Source organism: Crocodylus siamensis, chromosome 15 (assembly GCF_052110815.1).
Source record: "Crocodylus siamensis isolate JL-2025a chromosome 15, ASM5211081v1, whole genome shotgun sequence".
NCBI lineage: Eukaryota > Metazoa > Chordata > Crocodylia > Crocodylidae > Crocodylus > Crocodylus siamensis.
Genome location: NC_143409.1, coordinates 30793760 through 30815345, shown reverse-complemented (window position 1 = coordinate 30815345; position 21586 = coordinate 30793760). Strand labels below are relative to the sequence as shown.

The window sequence follows — 21586 nt, the reverse complement described above, 5'->3', positions numbered from 1 at the left end:
ATAGAATCAAGTATGAGTTTTGTAAACATTGACATACATATTATTAGGCCATAGAAAATACATTTAGCATCTCTAATTTTAGTTCATCAGCATTCATTTGTGTTGATCAATGTTAATTATTTAATTACTGTATATTTGCCTATGTTATAGTCATAGCACACCCTCTGGTGGTCAATTTAATACACAGACTTTTACTAACCTATACCATACTGTGTCAGACAGGTGTAGTTAGTAGACCTGTGCGAGTCGGCAGCGATCCGATCCAATCTGGCTTCAGATCTGGCCGCTTTGGATGGCCGTGATCCGATCCAGAGCTCCAGACTGGGTTTCTACCTCGATCCGACCGAAGCTTTGGAGCCACCTCACAGATCTGGCCATAGGGTATAATGGGGGAATCAATGAAATATCTATAATTTTGTTGTTTTTTGTCTGATTTGGGTGAAACTTGCAGGAATGGTAGCCTCTGCTGAGAGCATGAAACCTGCCAAGTTTCAAGAAGATCGGTGCAGGGGTTTGGGGAGAACTGTACCCCAAATTCTTGAAAGCTAAACTCATGTCATGGCTAGGGGGGTCAAAAACTGCCGGGCTGGTAGCTCTTACTGAGGCCATAAAGCCTGCCAAGTTTCAAGGAGATAGGTGCAGGGGATTGAGGGGAACTGCACCTCAAGCTGAGGACAAGCAAAACTCGTACCGTGGGTGACACTGTGTGCACTAAGGTGCAGCAGGGTGACAGCTGCAGGGATGGTGGCCCCTGCTGTGACACCTGCCAGCTGTGGAGGAGATTGGTGCAGGGGGTCCTGGGGCCCTGCACCGCTGGCTGCTGACAGACAAAACTCCTACCAAGACCATCAGTCTTGGGGCAGTTGATTGTCTGTGTTAATTCTTTCCTCTCCTTAGCCTGGTTTTGTAGGTGCTAACTGATGTACGTTAAGTCCTTATGTAGTAGCTAGGTCCTGTGTATTGAGCTGGTCCCCGAGTGAATCATGACTGATTGACTGGTAACTGGGAACACAGAAGCTTCCCTCCCCACCCCAGGACAGACAGAGTTAGTCCCACAAGCACCCATGGCACCAGTTTTGCTTGTCCGCAGCTTGAGAGGCTGTTCCCCCTAAACCCCTGCACCCATCTTCTTGAAACTTGGCAGGCTTTGTGGCCTCAGTAAGAGCTACCAGCCCTGCAGTTTTGACCCCCCTGTGTTGTAACACAGATATGACAGTAGTTTTGCATTCAAGAAGTTGGGGTACAGTTGCCTCCAAACCCCTGTACCGATCTTCTTGAAACTTGGTAGTTTTCATCCTCTCTGCAGAGTCTACCACCCCTGAAAGTTTCATCCAAATCAGACTAAAATCAGCAAAGTTATAGATATTTTATTGTTTCCCCATTATACCCTATGGCCAGATCTCCGAGGCGGCTCTGAGGCTCTTCAGAAGCTCCGAACCGCTTTGGGAAGCCGAACGAGGCACCTTTCCATTACTGATGCATAAGAACAGAAAGTATGTGAAAGGGTGTCCTTCTCCTTTTATATAGCCGTAATAAACATAAAATGAAATGCAAAAAACCCCAAAAAACAAACAAACAAAAAACTCTAAAAAACCACACACACACTGAAAGGAGGAAATGTAAAAGCAGTAGGTAGCCTACTGGAATCGTGGGCTTGCAAAGGTATAAACCTCCAAACATCAGCATCTGAGTAAGTGTGGAGAGGGTGAAGACCCTCAAGTTCTGGCAGCATTGAGCCATTTCAGCAGGGTGCCTTTCCACCCAATGAACAGCATGAAAGGAGTCACCAATTAAATAAGAGAGATAGAGCATAAGCTTTTGCGAGCCCCAAATCTAACACTCTGCTCCACACACCAGGATCATCTCAACCTTTGCCTTTGCTTGGGCTCACAGATACTTGAGTTGAGAAAAGTACGTTATCTCGCTGCCTCCTGCTTGCAGGCACTCAGATGGCACCTCCCAGCTGCGACGCACCTGGCTGGGAGTTGACCTGGCTTCATGTATTTCCATATTTCTGGCTTCAGATATATCTGACTTCAGATATTTCCAAAGTCTTTGGGCAGGCATCCTACATGCAGGACCAAGCCCAGAGGCTGGGGTTTAGATGTGCCCAAGTTTTGCCTGCCCTTGGCCATATGACCACAGAAGCAAGCTAGAAAGGAGCCTCCCATTTCCACAAAATGGGCATTAAGCCCCAACACCTCGTGGGTACTAAACCATGCCAGAAGAACAGTTATCCTGGGGAGACTTAAGGAAAACTGCCTTCTTGGACCCAGATCCATGGTGTTTCCCGATCTGGCTTCCATCAGTGACCCTGGCTGGGGCCTGGGCTGATGCACCTCAAGGGCCAAAACAAGACAGCCCCCACCCCTCCTAGAGGAGGAAGGCCCCGAACGGCACCAGAGCCCCAGGCAGTTCCCAGCCCCCGCTAAGGTGCACCCCACCGTCACAAGCAGGTTGCGAGCTATCGCGAGAGCACCAGACGACCACCTTGTTCCACCCCTGCGCCTCTCGCGAGATTCTTCCCCTGTTTCCTTTATTGCCGGGAGTTGAACTCTCGCGCGAGCTGTGACAGCCAATCAGCGGGCGGGTTGTTCCGACGGGGGGGGAATGCTGCGAGTCTCGCGCTGTTTGCCGCTGGCCCTGGTGTCCCCTGCGGCTCGTTCCTATCTCCCCCTTCTCACGCAGAGTTAATATGGTCACCGGCGATGGACCCTGTCAAGCCAGGTCAGCGCGGGGCAGAGCGGGCCGCCCCCGTGTTGAGGTCCCGCCCGCTGCGACCCCTTCGGCTCGGCCCGGGCTCCCGGCTCTGCCCGTCCTGTCCCCGGGGCTCCCCCCCACTCTCGGGCCTTTGTCGCCGACGCCGCCCACGCGCTTTGTTCCGGTGCGGCCGCCCCGAGCAGCGGTGGGGGGGCCCTTCCCTGCTGCCCCCTCCCGGGTGCTGGGCTAGAGCGGATGCCGAGCTGGTCGCGGGGCGGCCTCGGGGTCCGCTGCAGTCTCCCCAGTGGTGGAAGCGCCCTCTCCCCGTGGCCAGGCCCGTCTCGCGCTGTGGCCGCGGCCTCCCTGAGCTGCCTTGGCCCGTGGTGAGATGCAGCCGAGACGGGATTTGGCCTCTGGAAAGCCCAAGGCCCAGCACTGCCCCACCCCCGCATAACTGCGCCGGGGTTGCAGGGGTTTCACTGGGTGCTGGCTCCCTGCCGTGCCTGGGATGTGGGGCAGCCCACAAAGTACTTACACACCTGCACATCTTTCCCATTCATTTCCTCATAAATGACTGAAGGATGGGGTGGGGAGGGGGAATCTTTTTTTTTGGGGGGGGCGGTTAATCCAAATTTACATTCCATCAATATGCAATATACAGACTCTTTAGGCATTTCTATAACGTTATTGATATTGTCCATCTGCCTTAATTTTTATGTGAGTGGACACATTCTTTCTGTAGAAAAAATAGTTAAAATATGTAAAATAATAGTTATCTTTGCTTTTTAAGTAACGCCTTTATTGATGTGTGTGTTAGCTTGCTAGGTGCTGGTGCCCCTATTACTATGGTACCTGAGCAACACTTATTCTTTAATATATTAAATTCTGCTGAAGTAGAAAATGCTAATAAGCCTGTTTACAGGTGGGGGAACTGAGACTCCAAGTATAAGGTCCACATTATAAATATGTCTAGGTTCCTAAAGAAATGGAGACGCTCTTTGTGATATATTTTTTAAAACGCCTGTAAGGGCCTAACTTGCTGAGCACCTCTCAGAATCTCACTCAGTGCCTGTCTGCATCACTAGGTTCCAAAATATCCTGTAAAAAATCCATCCACAAGTGATTTATTTATTTCTGGGGAGGGTCTGTGGCGGAATAGAAGAGTGTTAAATTTAAAACTTAAGTTTTCTGAATTCCAAGTCAGTGCCTGAGCCACTACATTATCTCTCCTCTCTCTTTCATAATGCTTGCATTGTTTTTCAGAATGCCCGTTCCAGTACTTAATTGAAAGTTTAAATGACAATCCAGAAAAGAAATTTTACAATGTCCCTAAACTTGGAGGCACCAAGTATGGTAAATAGTATTTTTAATATATAATATGATTTTCATTGAATAAACTTGCACCCATTTACTGCTGTAAAATGCTGTCTGATGCAGGAGTGGCTATGTTGTTTTCAGCGGTTTTGATGCAAGGTTACTGCTGTTTTATGTTTTATTAATAAACTAGCTTCAGTCAGTTAAAGAAAAGATGCCTCACAGAAGCATTTTCTGCTAATAGAAAGGCAAAGATGTTTTTGAGCTTTCACATGATAAATCCAGTCATTTCTACTGTGCAGCATGACCAGCACTTCTGTTACAGAATTAAGCAGTGACTCTCTGACCAAATAAAATGAAAGCTCTATTAACTTGTCATATGAAGAAAAGTTTTGACTGACATGAACTTGTAGCAGTTATATAACAGATGTAAAATGTTGTTTACTCTAAACAGTCATAATTTCTGGGAGAACGTGATGTCCATGAAACTAGGTAGAGCCAAACAGGTCCAGTGAAAGCTTTTTCATGGAGTTCCTCGTTGGTATACTGTTGATGCTTCTTTAGCTGTCTCAACTAAATCATCTAATTAGCTGTGACTACACTTAGTTTTGTTGTTGTCACCTTCTCTAAAGCCAAATCTGTTTAATACCACCATTGCTATTACTCTTACCTCTCTTGCCCTGCTTCCCATGATCATGTTTCTGTTCTTTTCAGCAATTCCACATGGTAGATAACTGTCCCTCTGATTAACCTGTGGTAGGTAGGCCATAGCTTCTGATGTAACTGCTACAGAGGGATCAGTTGAGTTAAACTGTGTGAATAATCCTTTTGATGTAGGTGAATGTTTCTCTCTGCAGACAAATTACTGTATTAAGTAGCATTATGTTTATGCTGACTCTTAGAGATTTGTCATGAGTCTAGTTAGGAAATAAGACAAAACAATTACACAATATAGAATAACTGAATATGTCACCCTGTGAAATAGGAAATAATGTTTTATTTTAAATTTATGCATGTATTTTTTTTCACTAATAAATTACTTCTGGTTTGCTTTAAATTTGTTTATAACTTCCTTCTTGGAAAACACGTTCTATTTCATCAATTTGCAGCATTTAAGACTACACTTAAAAACAGCTAGTTTTTTTAACAACAAATATCATCTTGTGCACAAACTGCTGGGAGACCTCTTCACTGCCTTTATTCATAGTTTTACCAAGCATCAATGGCAGAGTGAAGTAACAAAAACAGTCAGTTTTTAGGACCTAGATGATGGCAATGAAAAGAAGCAGTATTATATCACTTTCTCTGTACACCTGGGAAACCTATGAGCAACTGCAAAAGTCACTAGAGCTACTTAGAGAGAAGGACTGAAAATTGAAACTGAGGAGATGTAGAATTGATCCAACAATTGAAAATACTCCTAGTGGTGAAGGGGAATTTTTTCTCTATTAGCAAATGTGGATAGCTTCAAACCCTTTAGAGAGGAGTGTTAAAGTGTTCCAAAGCAGGGTTACGGGACACGATACTAGTAGGAATCTTAGCTTCTTAATCACAGACTGGATTTCTAACCAGTTTATTCATCCTGGATGTTGCCTGTGGATTTTTTATCCTACTGTCTTCCTGATCACTGGTTATATGCTTGTGTAAGTATCAGATTGTGCATGGTTTGATAGTTGTGATCTTTAATGCGAGAGTGAATTGATATATTTTGCTCTAACTTTTTGGAGTCTGGTCATCTGCATATTTAAACTGAGAGCATAGGTATTTGTTTATGGGAAAATGGCAGCTATATATATGGTTGAAGCTAAAAAGTCTTGTTCTGTCTGTGTCAGTCTTAGGTTATCCTACATACAGCTAGAAGCACAAGTGAGAACTCATAGTTTTAACCCCAGGGGAGAACACAGCCATTAGGGATACTAAACTGTTTTGTTCTGGTAATCTGAATATTGAATGTAGTGTGTTTGATATCTCATCATATTCAAATTCACTTTTAATCCGATTTCTATACTGCTTATTTTTGTTTGCATTATTGGAAAAGGAACTATACCAGTCAATTACTGTAAATGTATCTAACCTAAATTAATCAGGCAAACTTTGCAGTCACAATTTAGGTGGCAGACTCTATGCAGTAGGCTAGGACTGTACATACATCTGTTAACCTTCATTCAGATTTTCAGCATTGGTCTCTGGAGCTAAAAACAATTATACTTGAAACCCTTTGAGCAGCTAGCTCACTCTCCTTATGCTTTTTTCCCATTGCTTTTATTCTGCCTTTTGTCCCCCTGACTTGCGCTAAATGGAATTATGTTTGGAAAAGAAGTAACTGACTCGCATTCTAATTGAGTACCCAAGAAGGTCTCCTTAAAACCCTTAATGGTGATTGACAACCTTTCTCTTTTTTTGTTCAAGTCCCTATATTTTTCTTTATTTGAAAGCTTCCTCCAGTCTTTAACTTAATCCAAAGTAACATCAAATTAAACTGTTCAGTTAAGCATCCAGGTTTCTCCTGCTTTGAAGCTCTCCTTTGAAATTATTTCTTGTCTTGCTGTCACCATTTAATATAACCTTAGGCAAGATTGCACATAGTGTTCTGTATTCTAGCATTTAAAATCTAACCTGATATCCCACTGTAATTTAATGGTCAAATTTTAAGTGTAAAATGTGATTTCTACAGTTGAATAGTGCAAAAAAGTCTCCTTGTTCTCCTCTTCTTGCTTTGTGATTAGGAACAGCCTTGACATTCCATACATCTTTCTCTTGCAAGCACGTACAGGCCTTTATCTTATCCTGTTTGTGCAGTGTACTGTCCTTTCTCTGGTTCATTAACCCATTCTTCTCTCTTGTTTGGTGCTCTCACAAAACTCTGCCACATGCCTGGAGGAAGTGACTTGTTATTCATTGATGTTGTGCATTTAAGGTAGTAGGGGTCAGCCTTTTTGGCACTATAAACTAGTGGCAGTCCCTGAGTATCACTATAATCCCATTCTCTTGCTTGATCAGCCACTCTGCTTTCTGGTCCCTGTCCTGTGCTCCCTGTCTAATCTGCTGCTCTGTTTTCTGTTTCTTCCTTTCTTTACTACTCTGCATATTGGTTAATTTAATGTTTAGTTAAACTATATTTCATTCCTATGCTTTAAAGAAGTTGGTGAGTTTCACTGCTGCAATTTACAAATCTCTTTTAGTATAGTAAGATATTAATAATTAAACCATAATCTGATATAAATATTCCATTGATTAATTTAGTTACTTTGTCTTGACTTAGATAATCTGCCTTACACTGTACGGGTACTGTTGGAAGCTGCTGTCCGTAACTGTGATGGCTTCTTTGTTAAAAAAGAAGATGTTCTGAACATTCTAGACTGGAAAACAAAACAGAACAATGTTGAAGTGCCCTTCTGTCCTGCCAGGGTTCTCCTTCAAGATTTCACGTAAGTGATGTGTTTTCTTTATTCAATTTAACACATGATTTTCAGAATTTTAGTGTACTAGTTTTTTTCTCTGGTTTGAAAACAAATGGTAGCCAACTATTGGACTGGCATCAGTAACAGGAAAATTAACATTATCGGCAATCAGCTTTTTTTGGCCAGTAGTATCATTGATAAATGCCGTATGCAGCATGCATGTAGCCAGGAATGCAGCTTGGAGAGCAGTGATCTTCTGGTAAATCTGTAGGGGGGAGGGAGGGAGAGAGGGAAGAGGGGCATTGGGGAGAGAAGAGGTGTGGGGGAGCAGGTAAAGGCCCCTACGGTGATTGGGGGGAGGCGAAGAGTGGGGCAGGGAAAGGGCATTGCCCAGCTAGGATGGTGAATAGAACCCTGGGAGCGGGAGTGACCACCGGTGGCTCATCCAGGGGGATACAGTGTGGGGTGGGGAGGTAGGGTGGGGTGGCTCCCCGCTGTTGTGCACACCCTTGGCAGAGGAATGGGGGTATGTACAGGGTGAAGGTGGGCTACCTACTTCAGGCTCAGGGCCAGGGGCTGTGCCAGCTTTTTGCAGGGGAGGGGCAGGCCTGGACTGGGGCTATGCTCAGGGTGGGAGGCACTGGGAGCAGGGGCTATGGGGAATTTTGGGGTGTCTATAGCCCCCCAAACTCCCCCAGTACCACCTTTGCTCAGGGCACTCTATTCTGCTGCCTTTCCCTCGGGAGTCCTGGGCTGGCTGCGCATCTTCTGCCTACCCTGCAGTGCAGGGCTTCTGAGGGAAAGGCAGCAGAGTGGAGTGCCCTGAGCAGGGGCAGCACTGGGGGGGGTGGAATTTGGGGGGCTGTAGCCATCCCAGAATTCCCTGTAGCCCCCTACTCCTAGCACCACCACCACCTGGCCTTTGCAGCTGTGCCTGCCCCACTCCCAGCCCTGGCCCAGCCTCCCCACTGGGAAGAGGCTGGTGCAGGCTCTGGCCCTGAGCCTACAGCAGGCAGCCTGCCACCACCCTGCACACAAATCCAGGGGGGCACATGCCCCTCATGCCTCCCTTAAAGGTGTATGCAGGAGCAGGGAGCCATTGCTGTGCCCCCTGGATGAGCCACTCATGCCTCCATCCGGCTCCTGGTCCTGGGGTTCCTATTTACTGCCCTGGCTGGGCAGCACCTTCCCCAGGCCCACTCTCTTCCTCACCATGGGTGCACACCCCACTGCCCTTCTCTCCGCACCCCCCACCCCCGACTTCCTGACAGGATGCTGCTCTCTAAGCTGCCAGACTGCATTCTGGTAAATTGCCTATCTGATTGGTGTTGGCCAATATGCATGGTTAATAATTGGCTATTGGTATGGGGCAAGAAAATCTTTATTGGTGCACCCAAAATGGAAATCAATAATTTTTATTGCATGTACAGTAAAAGTTCTGTTATCCGGCATCTTACAAGTTGACATGCTCCACTAACTGGCATGCCGATTTGTAAGATAAAGTGAAATGGAAAGTGCCCACCGTGGCACTTCTGGTTTCTCCTTGCCCCCATGGCTTGGGGCAAAGCAGCCTGCATTGCTGAGCCCCCATGGCCCGGGGGCATAACAGGCTGTGCAGGGCTGTGTGGAACCTGTCTCCCTGTCCTGCAGGCCCCGCAGGAGGGGCGGTGATGCTGCAGGAGGTGTGGAGGGATGCCCCAGTCGCAGCCTATGAAGCAGTGGCCAGGGCTGCCTTAAGTAACGGGTATATTTTGTTATCTGGCATCCGCTGTTCCCAGAGCGGGGGTGGAGGGAAGCTTGCCCCCCTGTCCCCCTCTGCCAGCACTCTGTGCTGCCGCCACCTCCAAGGAGCAGGGGGTGGTGGGGTGGTTTGGCCAGCATTACTGGCTTTGGCCTTCCCTGCTCTGCCCCCTCTGTCTCTGCTGTCATGGTGGTGCTCTGCTGCTGCTGCATCCTGTCCATAACGCTCATGGAGTAATCTGATTGGTTGTTTCAGTAACCAGTCAGAGTGCTCCAAGAGCATTATGGACAGACAAACAGATGGACTAAGCCCTTTATTATATTAGAATTTTAACAAATCCAACTAAAAATAATGTTCTTTAAAATGTATTATACAAAGTGAAAAAGTTACATCTTCTGTAGTTATGAGAGAATATGCACCTGTGTAGGATGAATTGGAAACAAGCTTATTTAAATAGTTTGGTTTTAGTGAGTTATTGCTACATAATGCAGCTTAAGTGTTGGGTTTTTGTTCTGTTTCTTCCTTGTTAGTGGAATTCCTGCAATGGTGGATTTTGCTGCCATGAGGGAAGCAGTGAAAATTCTTGGAGGAGATCCTATGAAAGTCTGTCCTGCATGCCCAACTGATCTTACTGTTGACCATTCTTTGCAGATTGACTTCAGTAAATGGTATTAAAATTAATATCCAATTCACTCTAATTTTCAAGTGATGGTCAGGGTTTTTAATCTCACATTTATTTTCTGCTATGTTGGTAGAAGAAATATAGTCTGTAACAATTATGGAAATCTTATGTATTAATTCTTAAATAAATGATGATAAATGTTTATGCAAGAAAGAGATCTGTACTGTTAGATATCCCCGTATGAAAGCAATTCTAGATGCATGATAATACTACTGTCTGACATCCAATTTCAATTGAACTCAGTGGACTAGCTTGTCAAGATGGGGAACACAGTTTGCAGGCATGCACAAATGGAAGAGCTGCTTCATCATATAAGTGACATTCTCAAGTCAAGTCTCAGGTGAGCTAGGGAGGAACAGGCTGTGACAGCACAGGCCCTGAACCATGGGGGTCTGGAGTAGCTGAATTTTTCTTACGTTCCGGTAGATCAGTGGTTCTTGACACACTTTAGACCCCAAGCACTCATCATTATACTCAAAGCACCCTTTGGAACAACCCAGCTCTTAATTTACACTCATTTCTTGACTGGATAAAAAATAAACCAATTTTTCTGTTACAAATAACTTAAAAATATCTCAGCAGGTCAAAATAGTTTTAACACTAAATTCTTATCTGAAATCTCTGGATATATTTTGTGAATCATGTTTTCATACCTAACAGTGCTAAAACTGTGTGGCACCCCACAGCACCCCTGTTGCAGTAGATGATGCACTTTAGATAATGTACACCTATTAGGCAATGGAAAAGGTCAGAAACATTGTGATAAAACAGGGCTTTTGTCTGTTTTGTATTTATTTGGATTTTTAAGTACAAATATCACTTCCTTTTTATGTTTGTTTTTCATTCTTCTGAACAAGAATTACATAGCTGTGAAATTAGAATTATTTTTGTAGTGCAGCTTCTATGCAAGTCTGCTGCTTTTGGTTTTTCTTTCCACATATTTGGAAGAAGAAGACCAAATTACACTAAGTCTAATGTGAAATTTTCAAAATGGTCAGATGTTGGCAAGAAGCCTTAAATGTATGCTGATTTCTAATGATAAATCTAGGTCTTCTAGTTTTTAGTATTGGGAAACTTGTAGGAATCTGTCAGTATCTGCTAGAGAGAGATATGGGGCCCTTTCCTACACACTTTCTGGAGATTTCAGTTCAGGCTTCCATTTCCCACTGGCGTGAGCACCACAAACTGAGTTTATACTTAGGCAAGAAGCAATGTGAGGCAATACAGTGAGTGTATTGACGCTGCATAGCTGTAAGGCATTCTTGTTATTACTAGGGCAGCTAAAATATTGATGACCTTATTTACCAAAGTGGCAAATTATTGACTTTTAACCATTAGAGATTAAAAAAATCAAACCCTTTCACAATGCATTTTTTTCAATGGGTTCATGTAAAGATTGAACATATAGTATAAATGTAGGTAATGTACATAGGTGTTCTTCAAAATAGTGTTTAATTAATGTGTTTTTTGTTTTGTTCTGTTTTTTGCCCCTTGGTTCAAAAGTACCTTTTATATCTGTAGTTATAAATGTTTATTACTTTAGTCCTTGAGCTCTAATTTCAGAAAGCACAGGTACAAAGTGTGGTAGTTTCTTTGGGTGGGCTTCAGCAGTAAACAATTCACTCTGCATTTAGTAATGTCACGATGCTGCCATAGACGTAGTCACTAACCCATTACTCAGGTGAAACCCTTCTTTTTTACTTCAAACCTTGTGTAACCTGATGGGCCTTTACTGTGCCCTGTCAGTAAATTCATTTTCTATTGGTACAAACAAAGGCAGTGGATTGTTTATGAATCTGGGAATACAGGCTTTTTAAAAATCCTGACACAGTCATTAAAATCTCTTCTTTTGTTAGCAAACCAGGGAGTACAGCTGGTGATAAATCTATTCAGTGCAACTTTATTTTGCATCAGGGTAGTTATTAAAATACAGTTTTACCTTTAGGCATATTAATAATTTGAGGTGTTTTGCAACAGAAAAATAGTTTTTTGTTCTACCTTATTTTCTGTTTACAATGACAGTGCAATACAGAATGCTCCAAATCCTGGAGGAGGTGACTTACAGAAACCATTGGCAAAACTTTCGCCACTGAAAGTGCAGCCTCGGAAGCTACCCTGCAGAGGCCAGACTGGCTGCAAAGGGCCGTGTAGTGCTGGAGAATCGAGTCGTAACTCAGGACAATTTTCTGCACAGATTGAGAACACGCCGATCCTCTGTCCTTTTCATCTTCAACCAGTGCCTGAGTATGAAATGCTTTGCTTTACTTTTATTGGTAACTCCCTACAGTAAAAGATGGAGTTGATGCGTTTACTGAATAGAATACATCCCTTTAGTGGATAATGTGTCCCAAGATTTTTAATTTTCACTGTCTGGGGAGCTGGGTGGGAAGGGAATTTTTTAGCTTAAAGTTGAGCAAAACAGTTGTGCCACTCCAAAAGTGTCACTTCACTTGTGTCACTCCAAAACACCTATATCAAAAGTTACCCCACACATATAAGCTGCCAGTCCTCTGAAAACAGTGCATCTTAAATGCTACAGGTCCTTGTCATTTGGAATGCTCATGGCAGCTCATGAAGATGATGCAGAGGTACATTTAACACAAAGCTGCTTTTCCCACACCAACCAAACACTGAACTTTTAGAAAGATGTCTAACATGGCAGAAACTAAAGTAAGCCTAAAATGGATCATTCTGCCAAGATGTAGAGCAACTTAGATGAAAGAGTTATTCATCTTGTCTGTGATTGTCAGTTTAAATCTGTGTTAGAGACTTGTCTTATTTTCTTGTGAGGACAGTGGTAGTACAGAGATGTTACTCTGCAGATTAGTAAATCTTAAGTTGAAGCACCGTTGAAACACTTACAGATTTTACACTGGTTTCTTTTTGGTTCTCATTCGACTGTCTTGCAGAAGATTTTAAGGATTCCATCAACACTCCTTTCCTCTGGACTTCCCTAATCCAGCTAAGAACGTGGCCTCTGTATTGGCCCCCAGGCCACTAAAAACTCTTTGGCTGCATCCACACAAGCATAGATGTTTGTTTCCCCAGGGACAAGAAGCAGTGGTGCACCTTGTACTGATGCTACTTGTCTCTGGGCAGTGCCTGTGCCATTTACCCTCTGGTGTGTGGCAGGTTATCCCAGGTAGGGTAGGGAAGGCTGGGGCCAACAACTGTGCTGGCCCTCACAGCCTTGCCTGGGGGTCTTGTGGAGGTGGAACCATGGTGATCTTGCTGCTCATAGCCTGGCTGGCAGCTGGAGCATTGCTTCAGCTGCCCAGGCTCTGGGTTTGGGCAGCCCACAGTGCTACTGTGCACTGCCCTACATTTTTTTTTCCTGGATTCCCCATCTTGCTACCTTGCGGCACAGAGAACACCTGAACGTGCAGTGTGTAACACCGCAGACAGGTCTGTGCTACATATCACAGGACGGTGCTTATCTGGATGCAGACTTTTAGTCCATCTGTCATTGCATGGAAATTCAGCATTAAATCGTGGCCTTATGTGACAGTCCCCAGAGGCGTCATTTGCTCACCTTTTCCCAAGATTCAGTATTATTTATAGGTCCTTTTGCACCACTTCATCTATGACAATTGTATATAATTACCCTCATCTTTCAGCTGTCACCTATTTTCTCTGATAGATTGACCATGTCCTTGTCTTCAGTTGGATGACATTTCTAGGATTTTTAAGTGGCATCAAAGAGAGACCTGCAGCAATACAGTGTATTTGATTGTATTGCTAATTTTATAGAGATGTTGTAAACCATCCCTTTCTATATGTGCCTGAAGCAAGCACAAGTAATGTGATGAGAAAAGTTTAAATGTTATTTCCAGCAGCATGGATTTGCTAGCATCTGTATGTCTTTTTTTTCTCAGCAGTGGCATTCTTTAAGCTGCAGCTTGAGTGATGATGACTATCCCTTAGGGCTTTCCGAGACAGTATACCAATATGGCTTTCCTACACTGCTGGAAAGAAAAGGGGAAAGATTCTGTAGTAGGTCAACTGGAGACCCATGGGCTTTTTTTTCCCTCTGTCTTTGTTACAAAAACTCAGTTTCAGAGAAGCCAAAAATAGTTTGAAAATCTCACAGTCCAGTGCATTTCACTCTGGTTTATTAAAAAGATGGCTTTCATTCTAAACATGCATGAAAATTAGTCAACTATTGTTGTATTCAGAGCCTGATTATGTATAGTAAAAGCATCTGTGAATCAATAAATACAAATTCTGGAGGTTCTACAAGTAAGTTTGCCGGTATTTTGTTGGGTTTCTAGTTAGAACTAGAGATGAAGATAAATATATCTCTTTTGACCTCTGTGACATGAATCAGACACTGTTTTTTCCCAACATTTAACTGGTTGAGCTAAGCAACCTTTAAAAATATCAGGACAAATACCTTCCGTAAATGACTGTAGTAATTTGTTCCTTGCATGCTGAGAAAAGTGTTTTTTCTAATGAGTTTTTTGAGCTTACTTGCTTCAGGCACATCAGAGCTGAAGAGCCATCTCAATTTTGCTGTGCTTGATGAGAAGACCAGCCCCTTGCTCCACTGTTTTTCAGGGAACATTTTCCTCATTCCTGACTTTCTTGTTAGGAAGAAATTCTTCCGGGCATTCCAGTAAAATGTTTCAGATTAATTTTTCATTTGTACCAGTGAATGACCATTTATTCAAGCAAAAAGCAAATTTCATTGTTTATAATCCAAGACAAGATTCTGATGCTAATCAATTGATTTTAATTTCATTGTAGGCCTGAAACAGTGTTAAAAAACCAGGAGATGGAATTTGGTAGGAATAGAGAGAGGCTTCAGTTTTTTAAGGTATGTAACTTTTTGTACAGGCTTTGTGTACTTTTTAAGTTTGCCTTGATGTTTTATCTTTCAAGTGACTTTTGGCAGTCCAAGATGGTAGGGAAGATTTAGTGTGAGACCTTTTGAAATTTCATGTTTTCAAAAGTCAGGTTTTTAGCATATTTTAGAACAGCTGCTTGTGCATTGTGTTTTTTAAATAATATGAACATGCACATTTTGGGGAAAATACAAATGCAAAGCTTTGTGAATTCTGTTGTAAATGAAAATGCTTTGAATAAATTGAACAGCTTGCAGTATCATTCCTAGGTTATGTGCTACCTATCTATATGGGCTGACTGCTTAACCACCTCAGAAATGTTTTAGTCTAAAGTCATGGGATTATCTTGTAGGTAGATTGTGCTTCCAAACAGTTGATACTCATTTGTTGAATTAACAGTCAGTACTCTTGAACTGAGTTAAAGAAAATGTAATGTGTATAGGCTATATTTAGAAAGCTAAAATTACTTTTGCATTACAGCTACAGTCCCAATCTTTTGCTCTTTGACTCGGGGACTTAAGATTAGGCCCCTTGTCTAATCTATATGTAAGTGGTCTCACTGAAGTCAGTGGGTCTGCTTTTATTTGATCAGAAGAGATGGGTGCTGTTTTCACATAAAGGTCATTTCATTGAGGCAGGTTACTTTTTGTTTTCTACCTGTGGCAAGCTATTATCTTTGTTCTGCTTGCTGCTAGCCTATGGACATGGGACCTGGACTCTGATCCCAATAAGGCTACATAATGTGCTGATAATTTAATTGCCAAGGAGGATCCTTAAATCTGTATTTTAGTGATAAGCTAGGGATGTTTTTTCTGTAATACTGTTTTAAAGAAGTAATACATTGTTAATATTTAATAAATTAAAGAAGTGGGTAAAGGGCAGTTACACCCTGAAAGGTCATTCTGTATCGGGGGTGGGCAATTATTTGGGTTTGTGGGCCACAGTTTTGGGGAGCTGTCATGGGCCAGGGTGGCACTCACCCCTTCCCCCCACAACAGCTTACTTAACCTCTCTGTGTGGGATGGGGCTGTGGGCAGCAGGTTCAGCCTTGGACCTGCCCTTCTACCTTAAGGAGGGGCTTGGGCAGGTGTCCCAATTCCCAGGGGGAAACAGGTGGCCCTGCCTATGATGAACAGCAATGGCCAGTACTGGGTGCCCGGTAAAAGCAGGACCTGGCAGCGTGTGTACTCACTATTTTTGTGGCCTTTCTGGCTGCTGCTGTCCAGAGCCCGTGCCTGGGCTGACCTGTGGTTCCTCCCTGCTGCTGCTGCCACCACTCCAGGACAGCGTGGAGGTGATGTAGGGGGGCAGCAGCAGGGAGGAGCTGTAGGGCAGTCCTGGTGCAGGCTTTGGGCAGCTGCAGCCCCAGAAGTGGTGAGCTGCTTTTGCCTGGTGTTGCAGCTGGTGCTGGGCTGCTCATCATGGGCAGGCCACATCTCTCTGTCTTCTCCTTTCGTCTTGCCTTCCTCCACTCCTCTTTGCCCCACAGCCATCCTGCACCTGTAGCATGGCCTTTCAGTTTACACCAGCTCCTGACTCATGTGCAAGCTGCAGTGCTGAGTGTGCTTTGGTATCAGCTGTGGATACAGGCAGCATCTCCCCCCTGGGGATTGGGGAGTCCTTTCAGGTCTGAAGGTGACAGTGCATCAGCATATCAGCTGCAGTTACCCCAATCCCTGGTGGTTACCAGCAGGCCATATCTGCAGCTGATGCCCATGTGCACCTGGCACTGCTTCTGGCACATGGGGGTGTAAGCTGCGGATGGGACTGGGATATACCCGTCCGCCTGCCATGATGTAGCAGCCGGAACCGCCAGCTCCCTGGGGGCTGAATCCTATGACTTGGCTGCCACCAGCCCACAGGCCAGATGCAATCGGTTGGTGGGCTGGATTCAGCCTGCAGGTCATATTTTGCCCACCCCTGTTCTGTATATACTTTAAGTTGCATTATAGGCCTTTGTCAATAATTTTCTTACTTAACATTCTCATTTTGGGAATGGTTTACTTCTAACTCCTACAGCCAGGAATGTGAGAACTGAATTGCATTTTCACCCTCTCATAAAACATATTCAATACTTGAAGGCTTTGCTGGGCAAATTCCACCCTCAGCTCAGTTTTTCCATTCTCATGGTCTTCTATTCACTAACACTTGTGCTTTCAATATATTTGCTTATATTATTGATTATGCCTTTAACTAGATTTTAGTAAACAGTTTATTACAGCCATGCTTCATGTTGTTGGTTCTTTTGCTTGGTAGTAATCATGAAACCACAGCTAGTAATGGCAGCAGGTGTGACTGCAGGCACACAAGAAAGTAGATACATAGCTTTTTACAATGTCACTGTTTGGCATTTCAACTTTTAAATATGTTTCAATTCTTTTTTAATTTAAAAAACCAAGTATAACTACTACTTTGTTCTTTAAATTCTGTTTAGCAAAATAATTAAGTCACATAATTACATAACTTAATTATTTTGCTAAACAGAATTTAATATACCTCTATGGAAGAATTTGATTTGTAGTGTACTGATTTTTTTTTTTTTTTCTATTGAATAATTCTAGTGGAGTTCAAAGGTTTTTAGGAACGTTTCTGTAATTCCACCTGGAACTGGAATGGCACATCAAGTGAACTTGGAATATTTGTCAAAAATTGTTGTTCAATGTAAAGACTTCCTATATCCAGACAGTGTAGTTGGCACAGATTCTCACACAACTATGGTAAATGGCTTGGGGATCTTGGGATGGGGTAAGTTATACTGGATATTAATTTCATTTACTATATTCTTACTATGTGAAAGGAAATTTTTTACTATATATATATATATAGTAAATATGAATATATTTTTATACAGGATATTATGCCGTCTCAAATTTGACAGCATTTTGGATCCTGAAATTGTTTAGGGGGAAATGCGTCTAAAGGGAGAATGAAGTGACATACAAATAATGATCTCAGATACTATTAGTTATCTATTTCCAAGTCTCCTAAAATTAGCTAGAAAGATTTTGTAAGGCATGATCAGTTTGAGTTCCAACATTATGATGATATAAATACTTACGTGACATATAGATATGTTCTCTTATGGCATCATTAGACCCAAAAAAAGGGGGTTTGTGTTACTGTGGTCAGTTGCATATTGGCATAATGTGAAGAAGCTTCCATGACTGTTGTAGGTGATATGCTTATTCTTTAGACAAAGGAAACTTCAGGCTAACACTTCACCAGGAATAAATGGTCTATTACATTTTGAGAAATGTAAGGAAAAAATATAGCATTCTGATAAATACTGTTTCTTTTAAATTGATGTGCAGTGTGAAATTCAGGTATATATACGTTTATCCTTTAAGATCAGACCTGGGTTTGAGACACTAGCCCAGTCAGATTAAAATGTGATAGTTTGAGTGGTTGTGTTTCTGTGTGCATGTGTGTGTGTTTTGTTTGTTTCGTTGTTGTTTTTTTTAAAGGCCCATCTCCTTTATCATCTTTTCTTTACTTCTTTTTTTAATAAATATAAGATGCATGTATTCTCTAATGGAGTGCAGATTATTATAGCCTACAACAGGAGGCATTTGATTAGACTCTAATATTTGCTTTAAAATGTTAGTTAATTAGCATGATAAAAATAAATTAATTTCTCCCCCTAGGTGTTGGTGGTATTGAAACAGAAGCAGTTATGCTGGGAATGCCAGTTACTCTCACTTTGCCTGAGGTGGTTGGGTGTGAGCTGACAGGCTCTGCCAGCCCACTTGCTACATCCATTGATGTGGTCCTAAGCATTACAAAGGTAACAAATCATTCTGTTTTCATACCAAGCAGATTTGGTTAATGAATAATTACTGGGGCAGTGAAACAAATGCTGACAGGCTCAACATAGGTACATCATTAAACATGTCTCTTTCAGGCACAGCTGTAGATCCGGGATTGTCAACTGGGGGTACTTGGAAAGCAGCTAGGGGGTATGTGGGAGTATGTGGGGACAGAGCACCACCTTCCACCACCCTGTGCTGCTGCAAGGCAGGAACAAGGCAGGGGGAGAGGAAGGGCGGGGCAGCAGCTCCCTTCTGTGGGCCGCAGAGGCACCGGCTGCACATGTGGGGAGGGGGAAGCTTGGATGTTGGGAGGGACGGGGCTGTCACCATCCACCACCCCACACTGCCATGTGCAAGCCCCCTGCTCCATGTCCAGCCATTGCTATCTCCCCCCCTGCCCTCTGTGCCCGGTTGCTGCTACCTTTCCCTCCCCCTGCTCCACCAGAAGTGTGCCCAGGAGGGGTATACTCCTTAAAAAAGGTTGAAAACCCCTGTTATAGATAACGATTCCTAAATACAAAACTACCTACTTCTCACTTTACTTTTAGCCACATACAGGCTTTACATATGTAACTATGTATTTATAATACTTTTTCAAATAAGCAAACTTGGCTTAATTGGCTGCTCTAAGAGGCTGCAAATAATGGTGAAGTATCCAATAGTAACCAGTTATCAGGATTACATCGTTGAGGGGTGAGATTAAGGGAGAGGCCACTGCCAGGAAATTGGAACAGTGTTGGCAAACCATAACAGCAAATTATCCTTTCTGTGAATTGAAGTTTTATTGCTGGGGTGCTTAATGCATGGCCCGTGGGCCACATCCTGCCCATGGAGCCATGGCATTTGACCCATGGGGGCTCATAGGTCAGGAAATTTGGTACTAGGGGAGCAAAGACAGTTCATACTGCCATTCCTCTCCAGCGGCTAAATTCTCAAGCTCCAAGTGGCTGGGTTGGGGCTGGGCCTGACTCCCTCCTCCCTCCCCCAATGCATTCTGGGTTGGACACCACTCCTTTGGCTCTCAGGGCAAAAAGGTGTGGCACCCTGGTCTGTATAGCTTATTATAGTGCTCTACCATTTATGGAAGTTCATTCATTCAAAACCCATTTATCACCTGGACTCTAAAATATTCCTGCATAATTTTGGGCTTGATTCTTCTGTTGTTTATACTGGAGGAAATTGGGGGTAATTTACTGAAGTCAGAATTATGCTGGTGTAATGAGAGGAGGATGAGGGCCTCTCAAGCTGCACTCCTGGGTTTTGTAGTCATAGGTGAATTGTCAGCGAGATGAATTTTGGTACAGTGAATATTCATCTGATTGAGGGGATCATTTTGGATAAAAGAGTAAGTCTCATGTCAGTCACTACTTCAGGGGTGGGCAATTATTTTGGGCAGAGGGCTGCTTACTGAGTTTTGGCGGGCCACTGAGGACCGCCTGACAGGCAGCCAAGGGCAGGTTAACATTAATTTTCTAAATTTTTTAGGGGCCCCGCTGGCCAGATAGAATATGGCCCCCAGGCTGCATTTTGCCCACCCCTGTACTACTGTTACTGCTTAACTATTTCTTTTTTCCAGGTGAACGTTTTACTTTAAAAATTTGTGCAGTAAATAGCTCATTCTAAGCAATTGCCATACTTTTTCTTTACCTCTTCTCTAAAAACAGTTATGCCATTATTTTCATGGTCATCTCGTTCTAAAATTTCACTGTATTCACATTTGGGAGGAGGAAGAGGGGAAGGAGGAACAGCCTGGGGAACATGAGACTGGGAATAGAATTCTAATTAGACTTTTCCCATGTTACAGTACAGATTACAACATTACAGTTCTCCAAATTGCTCATGCTTTTGCTGTTGAATTACAATTCATATTACTTATTCTTTCCTGAGTTTTTCAAATATAATTTTTAAGAAACACTTCTGAACTGATTCTGCAGAACTGAGCAGTAGAATGAGAGGGGGTTGTTGAGGTGTGAAGATTTTAAGACATTTTTATCAATGTGATTTAAGTCAGTGAGGTTTTCTGCTCTATTTGGCTTTATAAAAAAGTTTGTAACTGTTCTTAATTTTGAAGTGTTACACTTAATGTTCGTCTGCCATTGTCTCCTTGTATCTCAGATTGTTATTGTGTTTTCTTTCAAACAGCAACTCAGGCAAGCAGGGATAGCTGGAAAATTTGTTGAGTTTTTTGGAACTGGAGTTTCCCAGCTGTCTATAGCTGACCGAACTACAATAGCAAATATGTGTCCAGAGTATGGTGCTATTCTGAGCTTTTTCCCTGTTGATAATGTGACACTAAAGCACTTAAGGCATACAGGTAAGGAAAAGGCACCAATTCAGCATATTGGCATTTTATATTTACATGGCCACGTACCTTTATCTAAACCTGCATTGTGCTTTATACTTAGGCAGCATTTTTTTGCTGGATTATAACTTGGTGGAAAGAGTTTAATATATTAATTCTGGAATTCGGTGGTATTCCAGAATGCTGTAATTATGTAGTATGCTCTAATCTTACAGTCTGTGAACTCAAAAATTCAACAACTATTCTTCACATAATGAGTATCTTCCACTCTTAAGATACATGGCATTTGGTCCTCAGAACTGCTTAGTCCTATTTGTTTCAGTAATTACAGTTTTTCTGTTAAGCTAGGAAATATTTTTTTTAAATCAATAATTTCGGGAAACTAGATGGCTGGCATACTTAGGCAATCAGGACTTATAGTAGAGATGATATCTTTTATTAGACCAACAAGATTTTTGCAAAAAATGTTCTTTAATTGCAAGCTTTCAGGGGCACGCACCCTTCATCAGGCATTGGAGAAAAGATTGCAAAAGTTCTCTTGGGTAGAAATGAATGTTCATGTTTCATAGAATTTCACAGAGAAGTTATTAGATGTGCAGTCAGTTCATAGCTTCATCATGCCTGATGAAGGGCGTTTGTGCCCAAAAGCTTGCAATTAAAGAAAAATTTTTTGCAAAAATCTTGTTGGTCTAATAAAAGATATCATCTCTACTATGAGTCCTGATTGCCTTTTCCTCTAGACCAATATGGCTACAACCTGGATACCTGACATACTTCAGAAACTTGCACTAAC

General features: G+C 42.8%; 1 protein-coding gene across 1 annotated transcript in view; it reads left to right on the top strand.

The window, feature by feature from the left end:
• The first annotated feature begins 2578 nt into the window (after positions 1–2578).
• The window catches only part of IREB2 (iron responsive element binding protein 2), a 40137-nt gene continuing 21129 nt past the window's right edge, over positions 2579–21586 (top strand). Inside the window, exons 1-9 of the mRNA XM_090028466.1 lie at positions 2579–2727; positions 3964–4053; positions 7277–7442; positions 9687–9824; positions 11861–12082; positions 14585–14654; positions 17244–17427; positions 18327–18466; positions 20634–20805. Of these exons, the coding sequence (XP_089884592.1) occupies positions 2709–2727; positions 3964–4053; positions 7277–7442; positions 9687–9824; positions 11861–12082; positions 14585–14654; positions 17244–17427; positions 18327–18466; positions 20634–20805 (1201 nt within the window). The 5' untranslated portion in view covers positions 2579–2708. The remainder of the gene's footprint in view (positions 2728–3963; positions 4054–7276; positions 7443–9686; positions 9825–11860; positions 12083–14584; positions 14655–17243; positions 17428–18326; positions 18467–20633; positions 20806–21586) is intronic.